Source organism: Helicoverpa zea, chromosome 27, assembly GCF_022581195.2.
Source record: "Helicoverpa zea isolate HzStark_Cry1AcR chromosome 27, ilHelZeax1.1, whole genome shotgun sequence".
In the NCBI taxonomy this organism is placed as follows: domain Eukaryota; kingdom Metazoa; phylum Arthropoda; class Insecta; order Lepidoptera; family Noctuidae; genus Helicoverpa; species Helicoverpa zea.
This window is the reverse complement of record NC_061478.1, coordinates 51,690-74,512: the sequence shown is the minus strand read 5'-3', so window position 1 is coordinate 74,512 and position 22,823 is coordinate 51,690. Positions and strand designations below refer to the sequence as shown.

The following is a 22,823-nucleotide window of genomic DNA, read 5'->3' as shown; positions in this document are numbered from 1 at the left end:
TGCTGAAGCAGTGTGATAGGTAAGTAATATTAAATGGCAATACCGCATAGATTCCTGATTGGTTAGTGAACTGTAGCCGCAGTTACAATTAGTTCGGAGCACGCTGCGGGGGAGCTTCGGTTGGCAGTACTTATTTAGATATGCATCGATGCCGATTGCTTATTTGTCAAAGTATATTAGAGTATTTTTTTGTATACTGAGGTTTCTTGATACTATTTTTAACCCCCAACCCAAAAACGACGGGGTGTTATAAGTTTGACGTGTCTGTGTGTGTGTGTGTGTGTGTGTGTGTGTGTGTGTGTGTGTATGTGGCATCGTAGCTCCCAAACGGATGATTTGGCTTACTGTCCATACGCAGATTCTCGTCAACTCGTCAATTCACGATTTTTTGCATCTTGAGAAGAAACAAAGCTAGGTAGTGGCAGCGTCTTGTCTGGCCTTTGTAAGTTGCATGTATTCATCAAATGAAACAGCAAGGACGTTGCGCCCTGCTTGTTGCCTTATTCGAAGCATCTTAATGTTGAATTCCTCGTCGTTAATGAAAATCAGCTGTACACACACAGACACGCTACATTCTTGTGGCGCTGACGTCAGCTCATTGAATACTGCTCAAGCGAGCAGTTTCCACGCCGCAACATATTGTTGTAATTGTAATGCATTGATGAGCTTAGCGACTGCAGCCGGACTGGCGCCAAGCATTCTGTGGCCAAAACTATACTGTTTCTATACAACATTTTAGTATTCTTTAGTTTGCATTTCCACTATTCCAATTATGAGCCCTGTATAAAGTTACTTCGACGATTAGAACAAATAGCATTGCCTCTTGGGTCATTACCGCCGCTCCCCTGATGATTCGAAGTAAATGATCTAATAGGAATAAATGATTTGACTTTGCATTCATTCCTTAATGGTTGACTAGTGTTCCATAACTTGTGGATAAAATCTATATTATCGAGAGCACTTTGTAAGCCGTGGATATTCGCTTGTCTTTAGAAATCGATTCCCCGCGCTTATTCGAAAAGCTATGCTTAACGGCCAGTGTTGGCAGATTAGTGCTCGCTCGTGCGAGAGATCTTACCGACTATTATCTCGATGCCATAATCGTCCAAATGCTTATCGATCCACCATTCCGATCGATACTTATTTGCGGCGAGATCATTCTGTTACCGCACACCTAGATAACACTATTCATCATTACTTTCTTATCCATTTCTTTAAGTTCATTATTCATAGCCTTGTCAATGTTGCACACTCTCACATCTTGTCAAGCAGCTAGATAGTCGACTTTCTCAAAATAAAATGAAATGTTACATTTAGCTGCACCCACGTAAACATTCATTAATTATATTAGTCACAAGATGTATTTATACAAAGTGAGTGAACTCATAGTGTGAGCTGGTGAGATACATATTGGTATGAATTAGGTAAGAAGGCTTGGGTAACGCGTTGTGTGAGAAGTGGGTCGGGCGGCGTGCCAAGTGCAGCCGCGGGTCGGTGCCGGGTCAGCGCCGCTGCCCCTCTGCTCTGACGGATTCGTCACCTGTCAACACTTAATATTCGGCTTAGGAAATAGAGCTTGTTAAACTTCTGTGACAATTTGCATTCTGGTGACAGTTGATGTTTTGTTGAACTATCATGCTTTTAGAGTAAACAGCGCAATAAAGCTGTATTTGAGCGTAGTTTGAAGTTCGGCAAAGGATTTAATTTTGTTATGTATGCTTCCATACAAGATCTACTTTTGTCGATGAACACTGAAACGTTAAAAGAGACGTGTAAATGCGGGATATTTCTAATGCGACTGACTGAGCGATTTTTGGTCCGTAACTTACGTTACTGCAGATGTTGCGACGCTGTGACAAATAACGTGAATAGTTCAAAATTGTTATACGTTTTTATGGGCGTGACTAAGTTGTAATACTGAAGTCTCCCTGTACTGTGGGCGAGACAAGATAGAGCTTTCTTTAACATCGCGTAGGCGTGGAGGAGGTTGATGGGTATTAATGTAGGTAAACGTCTTATTAGTTTACTTACTGGAATAACTCAGTATCTATTAACATGGTATTAAAAATGTAGGTTCTGAAGAACAACAACGTTTTTGTCCGAAGAGACGGGCGGAGTTCTAGTTTAGCACACACAATATCGGTTTCTTGAAAATTGGAAACCGACTTACAACTTCTTTTTCTTCGTAAAGACATAAATCAAACTTTAGGCCCGTTCTTCTTCTAATAGCAATGCACACATTTGTTACCATTAGTCAAAAAGCCAGAAACAGATCCTGAAAATCATCGATAGTTGGGCAATGCTCACAAAGTCCTGCTTCCTCCATAAAATGATATTCTATTATTTAACATTTAAGCGGATTTAACATTTTATTAACAAAACTGTGTAATTCGTGCCAATCAGCTATGTAGCTCCTGCTTGCATGTGCATTCGCTACAGTGGTGTGCGTGCCGATGTCTCTGTGTGCGTGCTGCACGCTATTTGTACAGTGCCTCGTGTGTCTGTGTGGGTGTTATCTTCAGTTTGCGTGCACAACTAAAGGGTGTATTATTTGTTTTGAAGATAATTTTATGATGAGTCTATTATCCTATTTGAATCTTACAAGTCTAGTTAATGGGTAAGAAAGAATGTTACTTGTGAGATGACGGCAGATAGAACCGTATGGAAGAAGAAAACGTGCTGAGCCGACCACAAATAAAATTGAAATAAGGGCAGGAGTGGAGGAGCTAGTTAATGGGTTACTACATCATTTTCAAAGACAATACCGTTAAAATGATTTATTTCTTCAATTATAACTTAATAACTATTGGAGCATTACTGCATGTTAATGTATTAATGTAAGTGTCAAGTTATTGTCTGTATTAGACAGGGCATGCGATGTCTGTCGGACAATTAGCGGGTAAATAATATCACATAATATAGTGCGTGTCGCACGCGACCAGCGCCTAATGAGTCGCGGTGACATAGAGGAATGAGGGCATGGAGGGTTGTGAACACTAGATGACCAGCATATCGACTTTATAATAATTAAAGATAAAACAGTGGTACTTAACTGCATCGGGTGAGACTGAAAGCTGACCCCAACATAATTAAGAAAAGGCTCCTAAATATGTGAAGTAGGTAGGTCTCGATGGCCCCCATACTTCTCAAAGCTGCGAGAGAGGTACCACGGTAGCTCCATAGCTTTCTTATTAAGCAGCCCGGAGCTTGATGCCTGTTGGTGATTGTTACACCCGTGCATCGGAGAGCACATTCATATCGGTCCTGCGCCTGATCTCTCTCCGGTGTCAACTAGAATGTAATGGTTTATGTAATCAATAGAATCTATGGCCAAAGTTCATGAGGTAGATAAGGACGAACTGTTGTTATATGTATCCCTAGTAATGCAGTGGTATTCCATTCGTTGTGTACTCAGTGTCACGTGGTGAGGACACTGCGGCCGGTCACCTAGCGGGCTGATAATGTGCCATCAGCTATCAGCTACTGATACCGATACACGCCCATTGTCTATCAGCCGTAACGGAGCGTATCATTATGTAGTCCATAATCTATGTCGTTAATTATTGTTGTTTTTTTTGGAGTCCGATATTCCATTCAACGAAGTTATTTGTTATTTCTGAGACTGCTGGCAAAGTTGGCCTTAATTTTAAAGTTCGCAGATTAAACAATATAAACAGGGATTCTTCGTCACTGGATTATCTAGGAACGTTAGGTAAACATTATTTATCAAGACTTACTTTTCCATGTGTTATTCAAGACACGATGACAAGATAAATAAGTTCAGCTGAAGTCATATGTTTGAGCTTATCCAGAGCAATACACAGCTTAGACAGCAGGTAGATACAGCTAACTGCTACTCTGCACTTAACTATTATCTCAAGACTTCAGTTATATGCAGCTTCAGTTTGAGTATATTTTGGAGAATATCTAGTATTTCAGTGTCATCTCTCGATAGCTTTTTTTAACAAAAGTCTCACCTGGAAATCGTCTTCTTGCCTTCTTTTTTATTGGAGTCCTATTTCCAACACAAAAAAACTTAAATATCACCAGTGTCCATCAAAATGTAGTAATCGATGATCCCGGTAGTAACAATAGGGACGCGACCCACTGGTGAAGGTAATCCGGATCAATAGCACGTGGGGCGCGATCACACCCGAGGTGTTCGTCCGACCTACTTACCAATAGGTAATGGTCAAACTTACTGCCACACTCCCCCTAATTCAATCACGGGCATTCACTGACCGTGGGAACTTCTTTACGTGTGTTTGAAAATGTTTTTCCAACAAATTGTTTGTCTGGCAATCTGAGCTAACAGGATATGGTTGGATAGGAATAGAATTCCATATAACAATTAGCAGTGGTCCTCAGGATCTGACGCAGAATTAACAGAATTCAATTCTGTTAGTTCTGCTTAAAATCCAGGCATTGATTAAAAATAGTTTGTATGACTGCTAGTTGATGGTACATCCAAGCTCAGTTTCTACTGAATACACCAACAAATAAGAGAAATTGTCAGTGTCAGTCAGCTTACATTGATTCAAATTCTATTAAGTCCACTGTGCCCATAACCCAATTCGCCATTGACTTGTTGACCACCATTGTTAGTGATTACAACTCATTGAGTAGCCATCGGGTTATACAAGCGATTGCTGCAACGGTTGCACAACGTCAGCAACGACGCCTTCCGACTGCGCTGCTGTCGGTAGTGCCGGCAACACGAGATATGCACAACACGCGAATATATACACATGCGTAGATAATCCAAGAGCTTACACAATTATTGTATTAGCTGTAGTACCTAATGCGGTTGCTTCTCACATAATTGATATTTACGAGGGTGCCGAATGGGATATTGACCGTTTCCTGGAAGCCTGGTTTCGTTTCTCTAGAGAAAAAAGGGTTTTCTTGTTTATCCTGTAGATTGTTACAAGTCTAGATTTGTAAGAGAACGTTGCATTGTATGTATTGCAGGCATACCACATCTCTGCCCGTTTAGGCTCATCATCATCAGCCTTTTTATCGTCCAACTTTTGGGCACAGGCCGCTTCTCACACAGAGAAAGATAGAGCGTTAATCACTACACCATTTAGGCTATACTGATGTAATACCATACAAGCTTGAAGCTTCTCCATATATCACGCAGCTCATCAATCAAACGCCATCAGTAGTTGACTAGTTGGAGTACTGTTACTTCAACAGGAGTTCATTCACGAAGCTCCCGTCAAGTTGTCACGATATGTAGCGCTGTTACAGTAATATGTGACTTATTTCTTGTGTTGTAAAGTTGATTCTAGTTTGCCATGAGTATGGAAGTGATTGACTTGGGTCGTGGCGTACGGGTTCTGGCTAAGGGAATTTGAAATCACTCAATAACTGCAGCAAGAAGTATAGTATTCCAGAAATACGGTTAAGTCCAATGTTGGTGACTAAAAGAGTGTCTCTAGCTAGCTCCAAAAAAAATCAATAATGGCGTCCACGGCCGATTTCGGCCACGGCGGCTGTTCTCATTTGAGGAGATCAGCCAGCTGCGCAGGACATATTATAGTGCACGAGCATTTGTGCAGACACAGGTGCACTCCCTATTCCTTCACTCTCATAACCCGATGGGACGGCAATCCGACACGACCGGAAAGAGATCAGGCGCAGGACCGACATTTACGTGCTCTCCGATGCACAAATCCGATGAAAAAATCAATAAGGATTCTGCTGGCAAATTGGAAAATGTCCAATATTCCTATTTTTGTGTCTGCCTACTTCAGTTACCTAGTTTCTTGCAAGGTCATTGATCCTGCTGTAAAAACATTATCATATTCGCATTTTCAGTCGATCAATCACTTTCTGACGCAGTGTAGTTGCTGCCCAAAGAATGTCTAACTTATTTAAACTTGATTCTTCATAATATCTATGTTACAAGTATAACTTGAACATGTTGGACTGATTCCAACTCCATTATAAGATGTTCTACGTTTATAGTTCGACCTCACGGAACCCTGACTTGCTATCGCGCTTTCAAAAGCTCTTGCTACACATAACATTCAGTTTTACACCTTATTCGATATAAAATAAAGATCGAAATCCAATGAGTGGTTGTGCGTAATTTGGCTTCGTCAGCATCGTGAAGTAGGGCTGTCGCGATGTTACGCGACGCGAGGCGAACGACCGCGGCTTGTAATTCGGCCAATACAGTATAATAGTACTATTTTGTGGTACATCTGAGTACCTACGCACTGCAGTACTACCGTAATAAGTGGGGCTGTTGACTTGGGACATCACACGAGTATTCTACAAACCGTGACAAGGTTGATGTTGTGACAGCCCTAGTTGAGTGTAGAGAGGTCTGTTTGAAACGGAAAAAGATATGGCACAAATCCTGAGTACGCTGTACAGGTTTGGTGGCCATATGAGTAAAGAAAACATAAGATTTCCAATAGAAGCCTCTTCCGTATCACTAAATCGTCAATTGACCGCATTGCGTAAACGTTGTCCAAATCAAACGATGTATGTCGCGGTCATCACCGATACATCGGCAATTGTCGCGAACGCCTGACTCATTCATTCAGCAGCGGCCTTCACTCATTCAATCGTCATTCTAAATTCAAATGTTAAAGTTGAACTGTCGAATAGTTTATGTGATCGTGACTCCTTGCACACGCATTCGTGGGTTCTTTAATGAAATGTATGGTATTATACCTACAATGTATGCCTTTTGAAATTTCCTAAAGTACGTGAAAGCTTGCAAGATTTCTTTCTACAGTCGTGAACCAATGAAATGCGTTCAAATCATTTACACGGTTCGAATACTATCTGACCTTTGTATATTTGTGTAATGATTTTTTTCTACTGTTGAAGGCACAAAAGCGTTATGCAAATACTGGTATAAAATTAAAGTATTTCATAACATTGTAATAAATAGCTTAGCCAATAGGCGATGTTAGCGGGAGTAGATACTGTACCTACTACCGAACAGAGTACATACCTAATAGTTGACTTCTATGTTTGTGGTAATATGTACCCGGGTTCAACGTACAGCGTTAGATGCGCGGGGTCGGAGCAAGCGAAAGTGCTCCGAGAATGGCTGCCGGTGATCTATGGCGCCGCGAGTGTGACGCGCACGCGATGATGCGAACGCTTTTTGTTGATTTGCTTAATTACTGGGCCAATTGTATTGGTAGATGTATGTAGGTGTTTAACGGTCACGAGAAGAACTTCACGTTAGTATCTAGAAGTTTATTAATGTGGTGAATCGCAACGTCCGGAGGACTTCCATAAGATGGACTGACTGATGAAGCTTCGTGTGAAAACCGGCCTAATGCGGATAAATAAGCTAGATTAGCTAATAAACCCTCGAATCTAGCATAAATAACGTACAGCATATTGTTCTTAATATAGTGGTTAAGTAATAACTCGCGGTGCAGCTGTTGATAATCGCCGGGGATGTGTGTCGCGATGCGCTTGTTATCGCTCGCCGCCGCTATAAGTAGCAGTAATGTCAAGACAGTGCACTCACCCGCACTGTGGCACCGTAGGGTGATGATACAGAAGGATCAGTCTGAACGAATTCAAGCGAGTACTCGCGCACTTATCCGACCCAAATGCACCAAAGAAGAAGTTTCTTTCCTAATCGCGTCTAATCTGATGATATCATCCAAATTCCTCTGTTATTTCGGGGGTTTCTCTAAATGTTGACTTTTGAAGATTCGCCACGTTCAAGTGATGTACGGTCATCGTGAACGTCCTTTGAATACTTTGGGAAGATACATCTTCAACCTATGATGAAGAGCAGCAAGAGCATAGAGCTGGTGACGACTACGCCTTCTGCATCTATTCCACTATATCGTCATTAATGACACACTACAGAAGCCGCAGCACCGTATTACGTGCGCCATAGAGTAGCGATTGCCGGCAATTGACCGTAAACTCCTCGGCAACGTTACGGTTAACAATTAGCTGTAATGTAATGACACATTATGTGTGTTTGTGTGTGTGAGGGAACCGCTATCTTCGGACACGTCCTACTGCTGGATTGCGCTGTGTGGTGGCGGCGTTTCATTTGAAGGGTAGTCTAGTTCAGTGTGCCTGACACTCTTAAAAATAGTGCGGTCTTCTCTTATAATTGAGCAGACTTTTTTGGAACGTTTTTTGTAATTAAGAATTCTGTAGTTTCCAATAAGGTATCGACACCCACAAGTAGAAGTTTAGTTAAGTTAGTGTATTACCCCAGATTAGGGTTTGCACTACTACTCACAACTTTATTATCACCATTGTTTAGTATAGAGGAACTTCCTATGAGCCTCTCAATGCAATATGGCAACCCGATACCCTATGGGTAATACCTATAGCTACTCAGGAACTATTTACACGAGGAAGTATTACATCTTTTCTTTCAATTAATAATAGAACGCGACATCCGCAGCAATCTCTCTCAAAGTCATTAGACTCATAAAAGTGTGAAATATAATAATTTATGACAAGCACAGGAAGCGATCACTTTCACTGTCGTCAATGTATTCGCGAACAAGAGGCAGCGTCGCAGAACACACGTGTATCATGTCGATACTTGTGTAATGTCAGTCATTACAGCGTCCAGCGAACACGGTAATACGCGCACATCAATCAACAGCTAAATGTTACTCGGATACATTACATATTGTGTGTAAACAATGTCTAGTTACTAATAAAAGATGTTACAGTTACGGCGTGCTATCTTCTCCGATTTCATTTGGACAGTATTGAATTCTAACTACATTTTATAAGTTGGTTTGTATGTTAACAATTGTTGGTGAATCATATCAAAGTAATAAAACTTTTCACACTCGTAAAGGCACAATATAACTATTGCGGGTCTATGTGGCAGTTATAAATAGAAATAAGGATTTGGGACAATTGTCTGTATTCCATTTGATTTACATAAAAAATCTCACTGGCGAAGTGTAGGGGGCAATGTAGTTCGGTGAAACGATATTTTTGAGGTGGAGGATAAGGATCGGAAAAGTTCTTTAGAACACCAAGGGGTCTCAAAGGAACATAATAATTGTATTTTCGTTAACAACAGTCGCTATATTTCCGTCCGTGTCACCCAGTGCTGGCGGAGTCATTCGATGATTTCCCATCTCCAAAATAAAAGATCGTGTCAAGAGTCTAGCTGTGTTCATAGACATAAGCTAAATATTATGTAGTAGATAAGAACAATGGTTAGCAGTCGGATCAGACACAAATCAATGCGCGTGAGACACATGTACTGCCGATTACGCTCGCCGCAGCACGCGCGCTGAATGTCAATGTATTGATACAGTAGGTGCTGTACCACACATACGAGTGCAGGCGATAGCACGCGACCTTGCTTTGTTGTCGCGCTTCCGTAATACTGGGTAACACTACGTAACGCACATAACAAGGATTAACAAGTACACAAACAATACACAACTGTACGATTACTTGATATCAGTTACAAAGAATGTCTTAATCTTGGGATTAGTATGTACCCCACAAGATGTCCTGGATAGAGCGAAGTGGAAGAAGAAGATTCGGAAAGCGGACCCCGTCACAAGACGGGATAATCGCTAAGAAGGAGTGTGTACCGCTCTAAACGTCAGGGATCGATGTCGTCAACTGATGATTGTTTGCATTTTAAAGGTTTAAAACAATCACAACTGTCCAAAGAAAGGCAACTTTAAGATACAAATACATGGCGAGTGTTTGCATACAGCTGTGATTGATTCAAATGCTGTTATGTTATGTAATAATAAACGTATTTATTTATTCCAACAAAAGATTTGCAACTGAAGACAATGTGCAAATGACGCCTACATAGACAATGGAATTAAATATTATGTTGTGGTGACCTACCTCTTTCGCCACTTATTGGTACTGGCCGGCTGGTTTGGCAGCTACGTTCGTAAAAATGAAGACTTGTCAAACCAGTCGGCAGTCGGTTTTTTCTCTTTGGTAGGAAGGAAATGTATATTTTTATTGTCTCAATTTATCTTGTAAATATTATGTAAATATATCGATGTAAATACCAAACCCATTTATATTTCTTCCTACATTTGGTGACCCCGTCTGAGCACGACAACAATGTCGATCAGCAAAGCCGACGTTGACGGTGCTGAGACTAGCAAAGTCGGCATCGACGCTGCGGAGGCATGCCGCGTGGGCGTGCGAGTTCCACCGTTTTACCCTGAGAAGCCGGCGCTTTGGTTCGCGCAGATGGACGCGCAATTCGCGCTGGCGAACATCAAAACCGACGAGACGAAATACTTCTACGTCACGGGTCACCTCGACCCGAAATACGCCGACGTCGTCGAAGACATAATCGCCAACCCGCCCGCCAGCGATAAGTATGAAAAGCTCAAGGCCGAGCTCATCAAGAGGCAGTCAGCTTCACGCGAGGAGAAGGTGAAGCAGCTTCTCATGCACGAGGAGCTCGGCGACCGGAAGCCGTCGCAGTTTTACCGGCACCTCCTCAACCTCGCCGGTCCAGGTGTTCCCGAGGAGTTTCTGCGGACGATGTGGACGAGCCGTCTGCCAGCAGGTACGCAGACCATAGTGGCGTCGCAATCCAAGCTGGACTTGGCCGAGCTGGCCGAGTTAGCGGACCGTATCCACGTCATCACCGGTCCCGCGCAGGTGGCATCAACAGCTGCCGTCGCCACTGCACCGTCGTCGTCCACCAGCGGTCTGCACGCCGAGATCGCCGCGCTAAACCGGCAGATGCAGAAGATGGCGCTCAAGCTCGAGAGGTTATCCCGCAACAGAAGCCGTTCCCGTAGTCGCTCACGTCACCGGTCCAGCTCCAGAAGATCGCAGTGCTGGTACCACCAGCGGTTCGGTGATAACGCTAAGAAGTGTATTAAACCGTGCGACTACACAACGTCGGGAAATGCGCGGGGCAATCTGTGATGGCGGCCGATGATTGTCCGAGCGCTGGTCGCCTCTTCGTCACCGACCAAAGGTTGAAGATACAGTTTTTGGTTGACACCGGCAGCGACCTCAGTGTATACCCCCGGTCGGCGATTCCGCGACGATTAGGAAAAACAGAGTATGAACTGCGTGCAGCAAACGGCACTGTGATAAACACTTACGGTTTTGTGAGCTTAACATTAAACCTAGGGTTGCGCCGCGACTTCGCCTGGCGATTTATTGTTGCAGACGTTACAAGGGCGATAATAGGTGTGGATTTTTTGTCTTATTATAATTTGGTTGTCGATTGCAGGAACCAACGCCTCATCGACAACCATACTACGCTCTCCACCCCGGCGTCGCCTGTCCGCCGCTCTGATGATGTGTCTTCGGTGAGGGTGAGTCTCGGTGATTCCGCGTTTACACACATACTGCGGGAATATCCCGACATCACTCGACCTTGCGGCATACACGACACATCCAAACACAATACAGTACACCACATTCGTACTACGCCAGGGCCACCAGTATCTTCATCCCCACGCAGATTAGCACCGGACAAATTAAAAATTGCGAAGGCTGAGTTTGATGACATGTTGCGGTCCGGTATCTGCCGTTTATCCGAGTCACCGTGGTCGTCGCCTCTTCACCTCGTTCCTAAAAAGGGCAATAGATGGCGCCCTTGTGGCGACTACAGGATGCTGAACGCACGCACTGTCCCGGATCAATACCCTATCCGGCACATCCAGGACTTCGCGCACAGCTTGTCTGGCTGTACCATCTTCTCGCAGATTGACCTAGTTAAGGCTTATAACCAGATTCCAGTGCATCCGGATGACATCCCGAAGACTGCGATCACGACTCCGTTCGGGCTTTTCGAATTTCCGTTCATGACGTTCGGGCTTCGAAATGCCGCACAGACGTTTCAGCGCTTCGTGGATGAGATGCTCAGGGGTTTGGACTTTACATACGCATATCTTGACGATTTTTTGGTGTTCTCGAAAGACCAAAAGACGCACGAGCTGCACCTGCGTCAGCTGTTCACCAGACTGCGAGAGTATGGTATGGTCATCAACAGTGCTAAGTGCGTCTTTGGTGCGTCGGAGGTTAATTTTTTAGGGTATCACATCTCTTCCAAAGGGACGAGACCGTTGCCTGCCAAAGTTGAGGCTGTCCAGAATTTTCCTGAGCCAAAAACGGTCAGGGAGCTGCGCAGATTCCTCGGGATGCTAAATTTCTACCGCAGGTTCATCCCGAATGCCGCAGCCTGTCAAGCACCTCTCAACAGCCTGCTCTCCGACTCCGTGAAGGGTTCGCACCCTGTCAATTTCACAGCGGACCAACGTGAGGCGTTCCAGGGCTGCAAGGACAGTCTGTGTCGAGCAGCACTGTTGGCGCATCCTGACTGCACCGCCAAGATGGCGCTGGTCACGGATGCGTCTGACAAGGCTATAGGTGCAGTTCTACAGCAGCGTACCGGAGGAGCATGGGAGCCTCTGGCATTCTTTTCCAGGAAGCTGAGCGACGCGCAGGTTAAGTACTCTCCTTACGACCGTGAACTGCTCGCTATTTACGAGAGCGTGAAGTACTTCAGGCATATGCTGGAGGCTCGTGACTTCGTGATCTACACGGACCACAAACCTCTCACATTCGCCTTCACCTCTCGTAAAGAAAACTGTTCCCCACGACAGTTCCGTCACCTGGACCTGATTGCTCAGTTCACTACTGACATCAGGCACATCTCCGGGAAGGATAATGTCGTGGCGGATACCCTTTCGCGGGTTGAGGAGATTACTCAACCTGTGCCCGTCGAGAGGATCGCTGCAGCACAAGAAGATGACCAGGAGCTGCAGCAGCTGCTCGCCGGGGACAACTCACTGCGTCTGCAGTTGGTTAGCGTCCCAGGTTCACAACAGCAGCTGTACTGCGACCTCAGCAGCGGCACGCCTAGACCTTTTGTACCCAAGGAGCTGCGCAGGTCAATTTTTCTCAGCCTGCACTCCTTGAGTCACCCTGGTACTAAGGCGTCTGCCAGGCTGATTGCAGCCCGCTATGTGTGGCCTGGGGTTAGGAAGGACTGTCGTAACTGGGCTCAGAGTTGTCTGGCTTGCCAGCGCTCTAAAACCACACGGCACGTCTCTGCACCACTGCAGACCTTTAAGTTGCCCCAGGCGAGATTTGCCTTCATCCACATTGACCTCATAGGACCTTTGCCGCTGTGTCAAGGTTTCCGGTATTGTCTCACCGCCGTCGATCGCTTTACGCGATGGCCTGAGGCAATACCCCTGGCAGACATCACTGCAGAAACCGTGGCAAAGGCCTTACTGGGTGGATGGATTGCCCGATTCGGCTGCCCATCGGATATCGTTACCGATAGAGGTAGGCAGTTCGAATCGGCCCTCTTTAAGTGCCTATCCGGCATTGCTGGCTTTCAGCATCGTAGGACCACTGCCTACCATCCAGCCTGCAACGGACTGGTGGAGCGATTCCACCGTCAACTGAAGGCTGCAATCACCTGCCACGCAGGCAGCAGTTGGGTGGAATCTCTTCCACTGGTGCTGTTAGGAGTGCGCAGTGCCTTCAAGGAAGACGTACAGGCTTCCGCTGCCGAGTTAGTGTTCGGCCAGCCACTGCGCCTTCCAGGCGAGTTCTTCGACCCGCGGGTCGAGGAAACGGTCGACATGACCGATTACCTTTCTAGGCTTCGGAGTATTGTCCGGAGTTTGCAGCCAGCACCAGCAGTCAGACACAACAGCCGCTTCAAGACATTTGTCTTCAAGGAGCTGGCTACAGCCACGCACGTGTTCCTTAGGGACTGCACTGCTGGTGGTGGTCTGAAACCGGCATACTCTGGACCTCACAAGGTGCTCGAACGAGGTGACAAGGTGTTCAAACTACTGGTGAACGGTAAACAGGTCACAGTATCGATAGACCGCATCAAGCCGGCCTTCATACTGCGTGACCCTGACACCACAGCACACTCACCACACAACACTATCGCACATAACTCACCACAGTCACCACTCGACAATAACACTCATCACTACTCACCTGACGCGGATAACCGAGGCTTACCTTCGGCTGACGATGGCGTCATCAGAACGACGCGGTCAGGACGTCGCGTCCACTTCCCAGCTTATTATCGCCCTTGAAGGTCTCTGGGGGGGGGTGATGTGGTGACCTACCTCTTTCGCCACTTATTGGTACTGGCCGGCTGGTTTGGCAGCTACGTTCGTAAAAATGAAGACTTGTCAAACCAGTCGGCAGTCGGTTTTTTCTCTTTGGTAGGAAGGAAATGTATATTTTTATTGTCTCAATTTATCTTGTAAATATTATGTAAATATATCGATGTAAATACCAAACCCATTTATATTTCTTCCTACAATGTTAATAAGTTAAACTCTTTCTAATTTTGCTAAAAGCAGTTTTATCTCTCGTGTCGTAGGTCTGAAATTTCAAAGCCAACTCAGCAGTTTTTCGTAGTTGTTAGTAGAGTAGAATTAGGTCAAACTCCAAAAATATGAAATTCCCGCGAGTTATTTCCTTCGTTATTTCAGCGCTGGTAGGATTTATGTGAAGAGCCCGGGTCGGTCGCGCGGTCATTAACATAGCGCGCGAAGGTCCGCGCTCGATGTGTGGGAATTTTACTGTTTTTGTTGGCATTTTCATAGCTTCTTAGTTTGACACGATATTGTTGAAACATTTGTTACGAACAATCTCAAATGAGTTCTTTGATATTACTGCTATTGAATTATGGAATCTCTGAACCGTTATTGAAAACTTCTGCAATTTCCCGATTACTATCTCAGGATGGTTTCAGGTTTCTTGTGAATAACTTGCTCATGGAGTCGTGGTAATATTTGATTTATTAAACAATTCGGTAACAGGTTGTTGAAGCGGGGAAACGGGCCCAAACGGATCATGTTCTTTGTTTACGAAACGAGTTGTGTTGACTTTTGCCAATGTCGTCTGTTCCACTGCCCCGAACGGAACCAAACCGTCACACAGGTGATCAAAGTAATGAACATCATTTGCATACCTGCGTATTTAACATTGAAATATTCCTTAGGTACTAAATTAATACCTGTCGATCTTGGAGTTCATTGTATACTATGTGTACTGTTACGTATAGATGTTACTGGACTTCTTGTGATGCTGGTGTTGTGTTTGTTGCAGGGGTGCAGAGCTGGGAGACGTGAGCCTGCTGCGGAGGATGCCCAACGTTGAAGTACTCGCACTCAGGTATAATCTTACTTCCTATTCGCACAAATGTTTACTTTGTAACTCGTGGTGTCAAAGTTTGTCATCCAATGACGGCCTCTGACATGGAATTGTAACGACTGCTTCCAGTGTAACAGACAAATCAGAAAGGAACAATTCTACTACCGCAAACTCGACTCTTTGTTGCTTCATCATAGGTTATCCCACAACAAAGCAATCCCATCAATTCCATTCATTGCACTACAGATTTTGTGGTATCCGCGTTCTTTGTAATGACCTTTGCTCTGGCTCTTACTTCAGTTTGTGGTATTATAACATATTTTGTGTCGGGTACAAAAATAGGTACTCTGCTGTTACTGTGCTGTTACTAATCCATATTTTAATAATCGTATTATTGTCCCTCCTCGTGTTAAAGTATTCAGGCATTGTGTACTACCGGCGTCAGAGTCGTCCTTCAGCCGCATCATTAATATCAAACAAACTATTATTCTCAGGAGTAAGTAAAGTTTTATTGATTGATCTTTATGTACGAGCTCTATTGTTTTCTTTTGATAAATGACCACGACAAGGTCGGCCTATTTATATGTTCGATACGAGTGTTTTCCATACTGAATTCAAATTGAAACCTTGAATAGAAAATCTGCGTAAATAAACTAAACGCGTTTGCTAAATATGTTCTCTTTGCAATTCAACGGTTTACACTATACTGATACTTCTTTTTTTAAATTGAATATACCAGTTCTTTGCACCTCATTCTATTTCGATGCATTAATCGCAAATAAACACAACGCAAAGTCATCACAAATAATGAACAGCGTCTGTTTTCGGAGAACTGCCTAAAGTTAAGCATCGTCCCATTGTAACTGACACCAAATTAAAAGCTAGGAATAGTGCAAAAAAGTGAAAAGTCCAAACATTAGTATAGCACCATCACCTGTGCAAGCATTGGTTTCACGTCGACTTGCATCGTGATGTGTCGGTCACGCAAATCGCGGTAACGTGATTGATTCGCCACACGCCGCGCCCGCAGACACGGCACCATGCTAGACTGTTTGACTTGTGCATGTTAATGTTTGAGCTATTGGTCATGTCTGTTGTTCATTCAACTTCTTCCCGTACTCTTATGAATTAAAGAAACCGTCACGAAGACCATTTCTAGACCATATGGCCCGTATGACTGGAAGCCGACCCCAACAGAGTTGGGAAAGGCTTGGGAGATGATGACCACCATAGCATATGGCTCAATCGATTCAACTGTTTCACCAAACAAAAGAACTTGTCTGGGCCTTAAAAGGAGTTGTATAATGTTGCAAACAATTCCTTCTACGGAATGGAGTGCAACGATCGAGGCTCCGGCAGTCGTTAATCAGTCACTGAAGATGACGTTGATTCGTCTAGACTGGACAGCGGACAGCTTGGCGGGAAAGTGCTGGGTAATGCGGTGATTAGCGTCAGCCGCCCAATCAGTCGTAGCTTACGAGCTAACACTGACACTCGTCAATTCGCACGCACTGGTTGACAATGTAATACATCAAACGTTACAGAACGATTAATTAGTTGATTAGAAGAGCTTACATGGCTGCTTCCAAAAGTCAGGTTTGGTCTTCCTATGATACCACGGCATAATAAACTTACTTTTCATACAAATTGCAGAAGATATTTCAAAGGTAAACGAATCAGGTCGAGGAATAGAAAATATTGTCACAGAAAGATTCAAGTTAAATAAAAGCTCGTCGTTTCAAACTAAAAGCTCTTTCAATGTCCCTTTGCTACAACCAGAGTAGTTTAAGACTGAAAGTTGGAACGGTATCCTCTCCCGCACCTGTGCACTATACAGCTATTATATACAGATGCGCCCGCAGATCCATCAACAATATGACTCTAAGTAAACTAATTTCTTGAGCAAACTGTAGGTAATCCAATAACTTTACTACTGCTCATACTGCAGGGACTACAGAAGGACCACTATATACTGAAATAGAATCAGACTCACATTAATTTGGTGGTTACGAACACATAGAAAGACGAAGTGATGTATAGATAGATGAGCGACAGGGTATTGAGACCAGCTCCCTGAACACTGGCCTACTGTGTAGAAGAGGACCACATAAATAAATAGATGACAATGCATTAGGGTGTAAAAACTACGCGCATCTCTTTGTATGCTCCTTATTATGTTAGATCAGCGGTAACTTTCGAACTGTCACGCAAAAGATAATGATGAAAGCATTAGTGGGCTGAATAGAGGGCTTTATTATTCAACAGCGGTTTCACCCGCATCCCGTGGGAACTACTTCCCGTACCGGGATAAAAAGTAGCCTATAGCCTTCATCGATAAATGGGCTATCTAACACTGAAAGAAATTTTCAAATCGGACCAATAGTTCCTGAGATTAGCGCGTTCAAACAAACAAACTCTTCAGCTTTATAATATTAGTATAGATTATCTTTTATGGAATGATTTGAGGCACGTTATATTAGTCCTTCTGTGTGTCCATATTGTATCCTTCGTGCTCAGTGGACCCGTCCGCCGGGGTCGTGACCCGTCTGCCGGACGTTGCGATGCTATCCTATTACTGACTGTCTGCACTCCAGTAATTGCCTTTATAACTTATACCACTACAATCGCATTGTCATGTCCAGCTTAATGAAAAACGGCTCACAAGATTAGTACGAGTAAAGGCTTTTGTGCTACTACTTCAAGCTCACAAAGACTACTTTGATCATCTTTTTAGTTTAGCACTAAGAGCATATTGTCCTTTTCCCAGTCCGCCAGAAACAATTTGTATCGCAATGTAAGAGAGCATTGAACTAAACAATTTCTGTTCCATTAGACGGAAATTATTCGCTCGTATTAACCTATCGGCGAAGGTGCAGTATTTTAATTAATTTGTGTGTAGCTGCTAATGGTTTCCCTTTCCCTGCACCTGTGAGAGGTCGTGACCCGTCTGATATCTGCTGTGGTACATACACATGTATGTATAGACCGTCTGGTCGTTTTCGATATTGTCTGGTTGTTCGTTACTGCCGGCAGCGCGCCGCCCTCAGCTGACACTTTTATTGCTAATGGCGAGCTTTTGTTTACGCCAAGTAGCGATCCTTTCATACATTATGGAAAGGATTTCGTACAGCGGCTTTTTCTGCGGATTACTTTACTTACCGTTTATTTGATTTCCATATTTTATCACTGAGTACTACGTACATACATATACACGGTCGATAACAATAAGTGCAATTGTGTGAAGAGCTCCAAGTTTCGTGAGGAGTTTTTCGATGCTCGGAAATTAAAGCTGCTCATCAAGCATGCCATGTACTTGCGTGCGTACTTACGGGTGGTCCTTTGGCCAGTTTTCTTCAAGCAGTAATTGTTAGCATGAACTGTAGTAGAGTACCTACTAGGGTAAGTAGGTGCCTACATGCAACACAAGTATGTTATGCGAGAGTTTCTCAGAGAGATGTGACACTGATACTGCAGTAGACAGCAGTGCGTGCGGCAACCACGCGTGGCGAATGTATCTACTACGCATACATACCTTAATATTACATAGCTATAGCCAAGCACCAAGGATTTGGTGAAAAGATCTTACTCGATGGTAAAAAGGGAGAAATTAAAAGAAAGAGATGGAAAGACTCGCAAAGTCTAATTTGTATGGGACATTATACTTTACCGATGTTTACAAGCCAATAAATTCATATCACAAACACCATGAAGAACAATAGTTCATTAACGAAAAGTAGCACTCGTAGTCACTTCTCACGGTCACGACGATTAGTGAAATGCGAAGCAACAGTTAACACCTCATTGTGTGAAACAATGCACAATGAGCAGCGTCCGCCTGTCCGCCGATGTAAACACTTCCGCAGCACGGCCGCGGCAAGGACGCAGCCAATCAGAGCGTGCCGCGACAAGCGTTGCCCAATCACGCGCCGCCATCGCCGCGTTGACCAATCATGAACGCACTGCCGTTGCACTTTCAACATTTAAATTACAACGGATTATCAATTTTATTAGTTTGTAGTTAAGGCTGGTTTCTGATTAGAGCGAAGGGTTGAGGTTTGTGATCCCGCAGGAAGGCAGTGTCGGGTTGCGGCTCGCCGGCCTTGCAGAGAGAAATGAGCCTTCTGTGAGAGATTGAGTTACATACCAGTGTTCTGTTGGTTGTACATACTTCTCAAATAAATATGCAGCAGAGATTGTTAAATATTTAAAAAACTTTCTGCCCTTTTGGGCTTGTTATTTCGCAAGATTGTTGATAATACTGATAGCATCCGACATCCATGAGGTTATTAGAAGAAGATGCAATAATGTCGTTTCTCCCAATTCCAGTATAAACAAGATCCGCACGCTGGGCGACTTTGCGGGCTGCCGGCGGCTCCGCGAGCTGTACGTGCGCAAGAACGAGATCAGCGACCTGCACGAGATCCGGCACCTGCGCCACCTGCCCGACCTCACCAGCCTGTGGCTCGACGAGAACCCCTGCACCTCGCACCCACAGTCAGTACTCCTGTAATTCGTATAATCTAAATAGCCTACTGGTCGCTCGCGCGATCGGGTTCGATTCCCGACTCTGGAATCCAGACCAGACTCTGGACGAAATCGCTTAGGGGGTTTTAGAAACTTTCCATAAGCACCCCGTAGCCTAGAAATTGGTGATTGAGACACCCGTGAATCGAAGAGCACGCTAATGTCGGTTCTGCTTGTGGTCTCTTTCCGGTCGTGTCGAATTACCGTCCCATCAGGCTATGAGAGTGAAGGAGTGAGTGCACCTGTTTCCAAGCAAATGTGCTTGCATTATAATATGTCCTGACTCCTGAGCGGCTGGCTGATCTCCTTATATGAGAAATAATATAAAATCAGCTTTGGACGCCATTTTCTATAAGGATCCTCATGGCATGGAGCTCATGGCATATCTGTGTTAGTGTAGTTAGTCGTTACATGTTGTGTTCCAGGTACAGGATGACAGTACTACGGAATCTGCCCAACCTGGAGAAGCTGGACAACGTGCCCGTGCAGCCCGACGAGGTGAGCGCTCGTCTATGTGAGTGTGCTACCGTGTGTGTATACTGTGCAGTACGTGACGTGTGCGTGTGTGTGTGCAGGTGCAGGAGGCGATGCGGCGCGGCATACACATACCGGACTCCGATGATGAAGGATACCCACAGCAGGTGAGATTATTATTCCCTTTTTTCCTGATGGAAATTCATCAAATGACTCCTCCCGCTGTGGGTTAGCAGCGGTGAGGGAGTGTCAGACTTTCACTGCCTAAAACCCATTATGTTCCTTCGTAGGTCTTTTATTTACCAGGGTTGCGGTAACTTTTTCGAACAATCCTGCAGCATTACTAGCGCCCTTTATAGATTTGATGCTCTTGCTCTTGTCAAGTCTAATAACATATTGTAGTTGACATATTAAACAGTATACGATTTATTTATTTATAATCCAATTTAACTTCCGCAATCCAGTTCTCTGGTAAAACAATACCCGTTGGAAAGGTCACTTGTATTTGCAATATTGGACATAAAGGCCTAGGACCTTTCCCTTTTAATTCATAGGTAATCAATCACTTATGTATACCTATATTTACCGGAAAGATCCTTCAAATGTTGATAGATCCGAAATAGTACAGTTCCTGGCCTGGCATTGTCTCGTCATGCATATACGATGCGGGGCTGCCAAATTGATCGAAAGGGTTAGGTATGTACAGGGCAAATAAATTCTAAAGAAGGATGAAACCCGTCTTGGGTACACCCTTTCGCGAGGTGGGTGTTCGTATGCGTGCTCTGTACGTGGCACAAAAGTATTGAGCTATGGACCTGTGTTCGCGGATATAGAACAAATAGTTATTTACATATTGGACATTATTTATTTATTTATTTATTTAATAAGTACAGTGACAGACTACAGGTTAAGACAATAAAGAAAAAACAATAGTTAGCATACAGTACATAAATCTGAAGTCCAATTACTCCTGTACATAACATTCAAGGATTGATATGCTTCGTTAGAGACAGGAAAGTTGAAACATCTTTGGCAGTCGTTACGGGTAGTCAGAAGCCAGTAAGTCTGACACCAGTCTAATCAAGGGGTATTGGATTGCCCTGGGAACTGGGTTGAGGAGGTGAGATAGGCAGGCATAGTTGTGAAGAGGCTCGGGAGATGATGATGAATGTGCTTGGTGTTGCAGCAGGAGAGCTACGGCGGGTACCGGCAGCGCTCGTGCGAGTCCAGCCCCGAGCGCTCGCCCGACCAGTTCGCGCACTACTCGCGCCGCCCGAGGCATGAGGTAAGTCTGTACTACTGTCTACAGTGTCTACAGGACACCTACACGTCCTACAGTACTAGCGCTGCCCGAGGCACGAGGTCAGTGCCCGTGTCCAAAGCACCCTAGTGTCTACAGTGACACTAGTACTGCTTCCTCCACACTACTCGCCATCTTGGCAAAGGTTAAGGGAATAGGAGAGTGTGGAGAAGCACTTCGGCTTACTTTGTCTCGCTATATTTTTTTATCATTGACTCCACTTTCCCGAATACCTTGCCGAGAAACTTCACGAGTAGCGTGGAATACGTTTTATAACAAACTTGAAGACACGTTTTATCTTTATTTTCCTCTTTAAACTAGTGTTTCATAGTGAGTAGGTGTCACTCACATTTCTTTTTGAATGATTTTCGCCTTAATTTAATGTTGCGTTATAGTTTCGTGTGACTAATTATTTAATGTTCTCTGTACTCTTGTCTTAACCACGTGTGAGTTTTGTCTTATCTAAGTGTTCAGCTGAATGAAAAATCCCACTGAGATGTATAACTAACTGTCATGTAATCGTCTTCAAAATCAGTTGATCTGGATAAGTTATCAAATCTCACTATATTGATAGTCGCCGCAGTATTGAATGTCAAGACTTAAGATGATAATGATTGTTATCGTATCGTAATACATAAGAGTAATGACTACATAATGTGACATATGCAGTCACTCAGCTGATTGTGACACATCGTGGGAACCGATGCTTATCGCGTTATGTATCAATTGTTTATGTTGTGTATGCCGCTTTCTATTTATCTTATGAAATGTTAATTTATACAATGATTTGATGAGAGTTCATTTGGTTATGTTATTATACAGGCTGAATTTTATTTCTTCCAGAATTCATGTTATGTGAATTTTTGTAGTCACGTAAACTTCATCCTGTAAAACAATATATATTATTTGCAATAACTATTTATGTGTAATGTGTGTGTGTGTGTGTGTGTGTGTAACTAACCTTCGCGCGGACGCTCGCAGGGCAGCGACAGCTCGGACGCGGGCGGCGACGCGCCGCCGGACTGCGCGCGGCCAGACGCACAGGTCAGACTCTACTGCCGATTCTGCACATCTTATTAGCTAAGCTAATTTGGTGTAGCTTAGTTCGCATAGCTGACGCAGTTTACAATATTTCTGTGTAGACCACAAACTATGGAAACGAAGTACAGAATTATGAAAAGCTGTGTTAGCTATGCGAGCTAAGCTAAACTAGCTTAGCTCTTCGTCTGCAACCCGCTTCAGACTAATACACTTGCTTGCTCTTGACAACAAATCACGTCATGTACAGATGCCAGCACGTCAACCTACCTCAATCTGTCAAATTTCTTCTATAGCTGTACATAGATTTTCAACATTAACACAATAGCGGAAGATTAGTAAATATGACAGGTTCGGGTAGGTTGTT

At 44.1% G+C, this 22,823-nt stretch overlaps 1 protein-coding gene across 9 annotated transcripts in view; it reads left to right on the top strand.

Annotated features, from left to right (window-relative positions):
* LOC124643229 (cilia- and flagella-associated protein 410) overlaps positions 1-22,823 on the top strand; it is a 46,837-nt gene that overhangs the window by 15,578 nt on the left and 8,436 nt on the right. For 4 of the 9 annotated variants that reach the window (XM_047182115.1, XM_047182112.1, XM_047182111.1 and 1 more), the window contains exons 2-7: positions 15,076-15,141; positions 19,447-19,614; positions 20,070-20,142; positions 20,220-20,285; positions 21,305-21,403; positions 22,400-22,462. In XM_047182115.1, coding sequence (XP_047038071.1) covers positions 15,076-15,141; positions 19,447-19,614; positions 20,070-20,142; positions 20,220-20,285; positions 21,305-21,403; positions 22,400-22,462 — 535 coding nt within the window. The remainder of the gene's footprint in view (positions 1-15,075; positions 15,142-19,446; positions 19,615-20,069; positions 20,143-20,219; positions 20,286-21,304; positions 21,404-22,399; positions 22,463-22,823) is intronic. The other 5 variants (XM_047182117.1, XM_047182116.1, XM_047182113.1 and 2 more) reach the window with 3 other exon arrangements.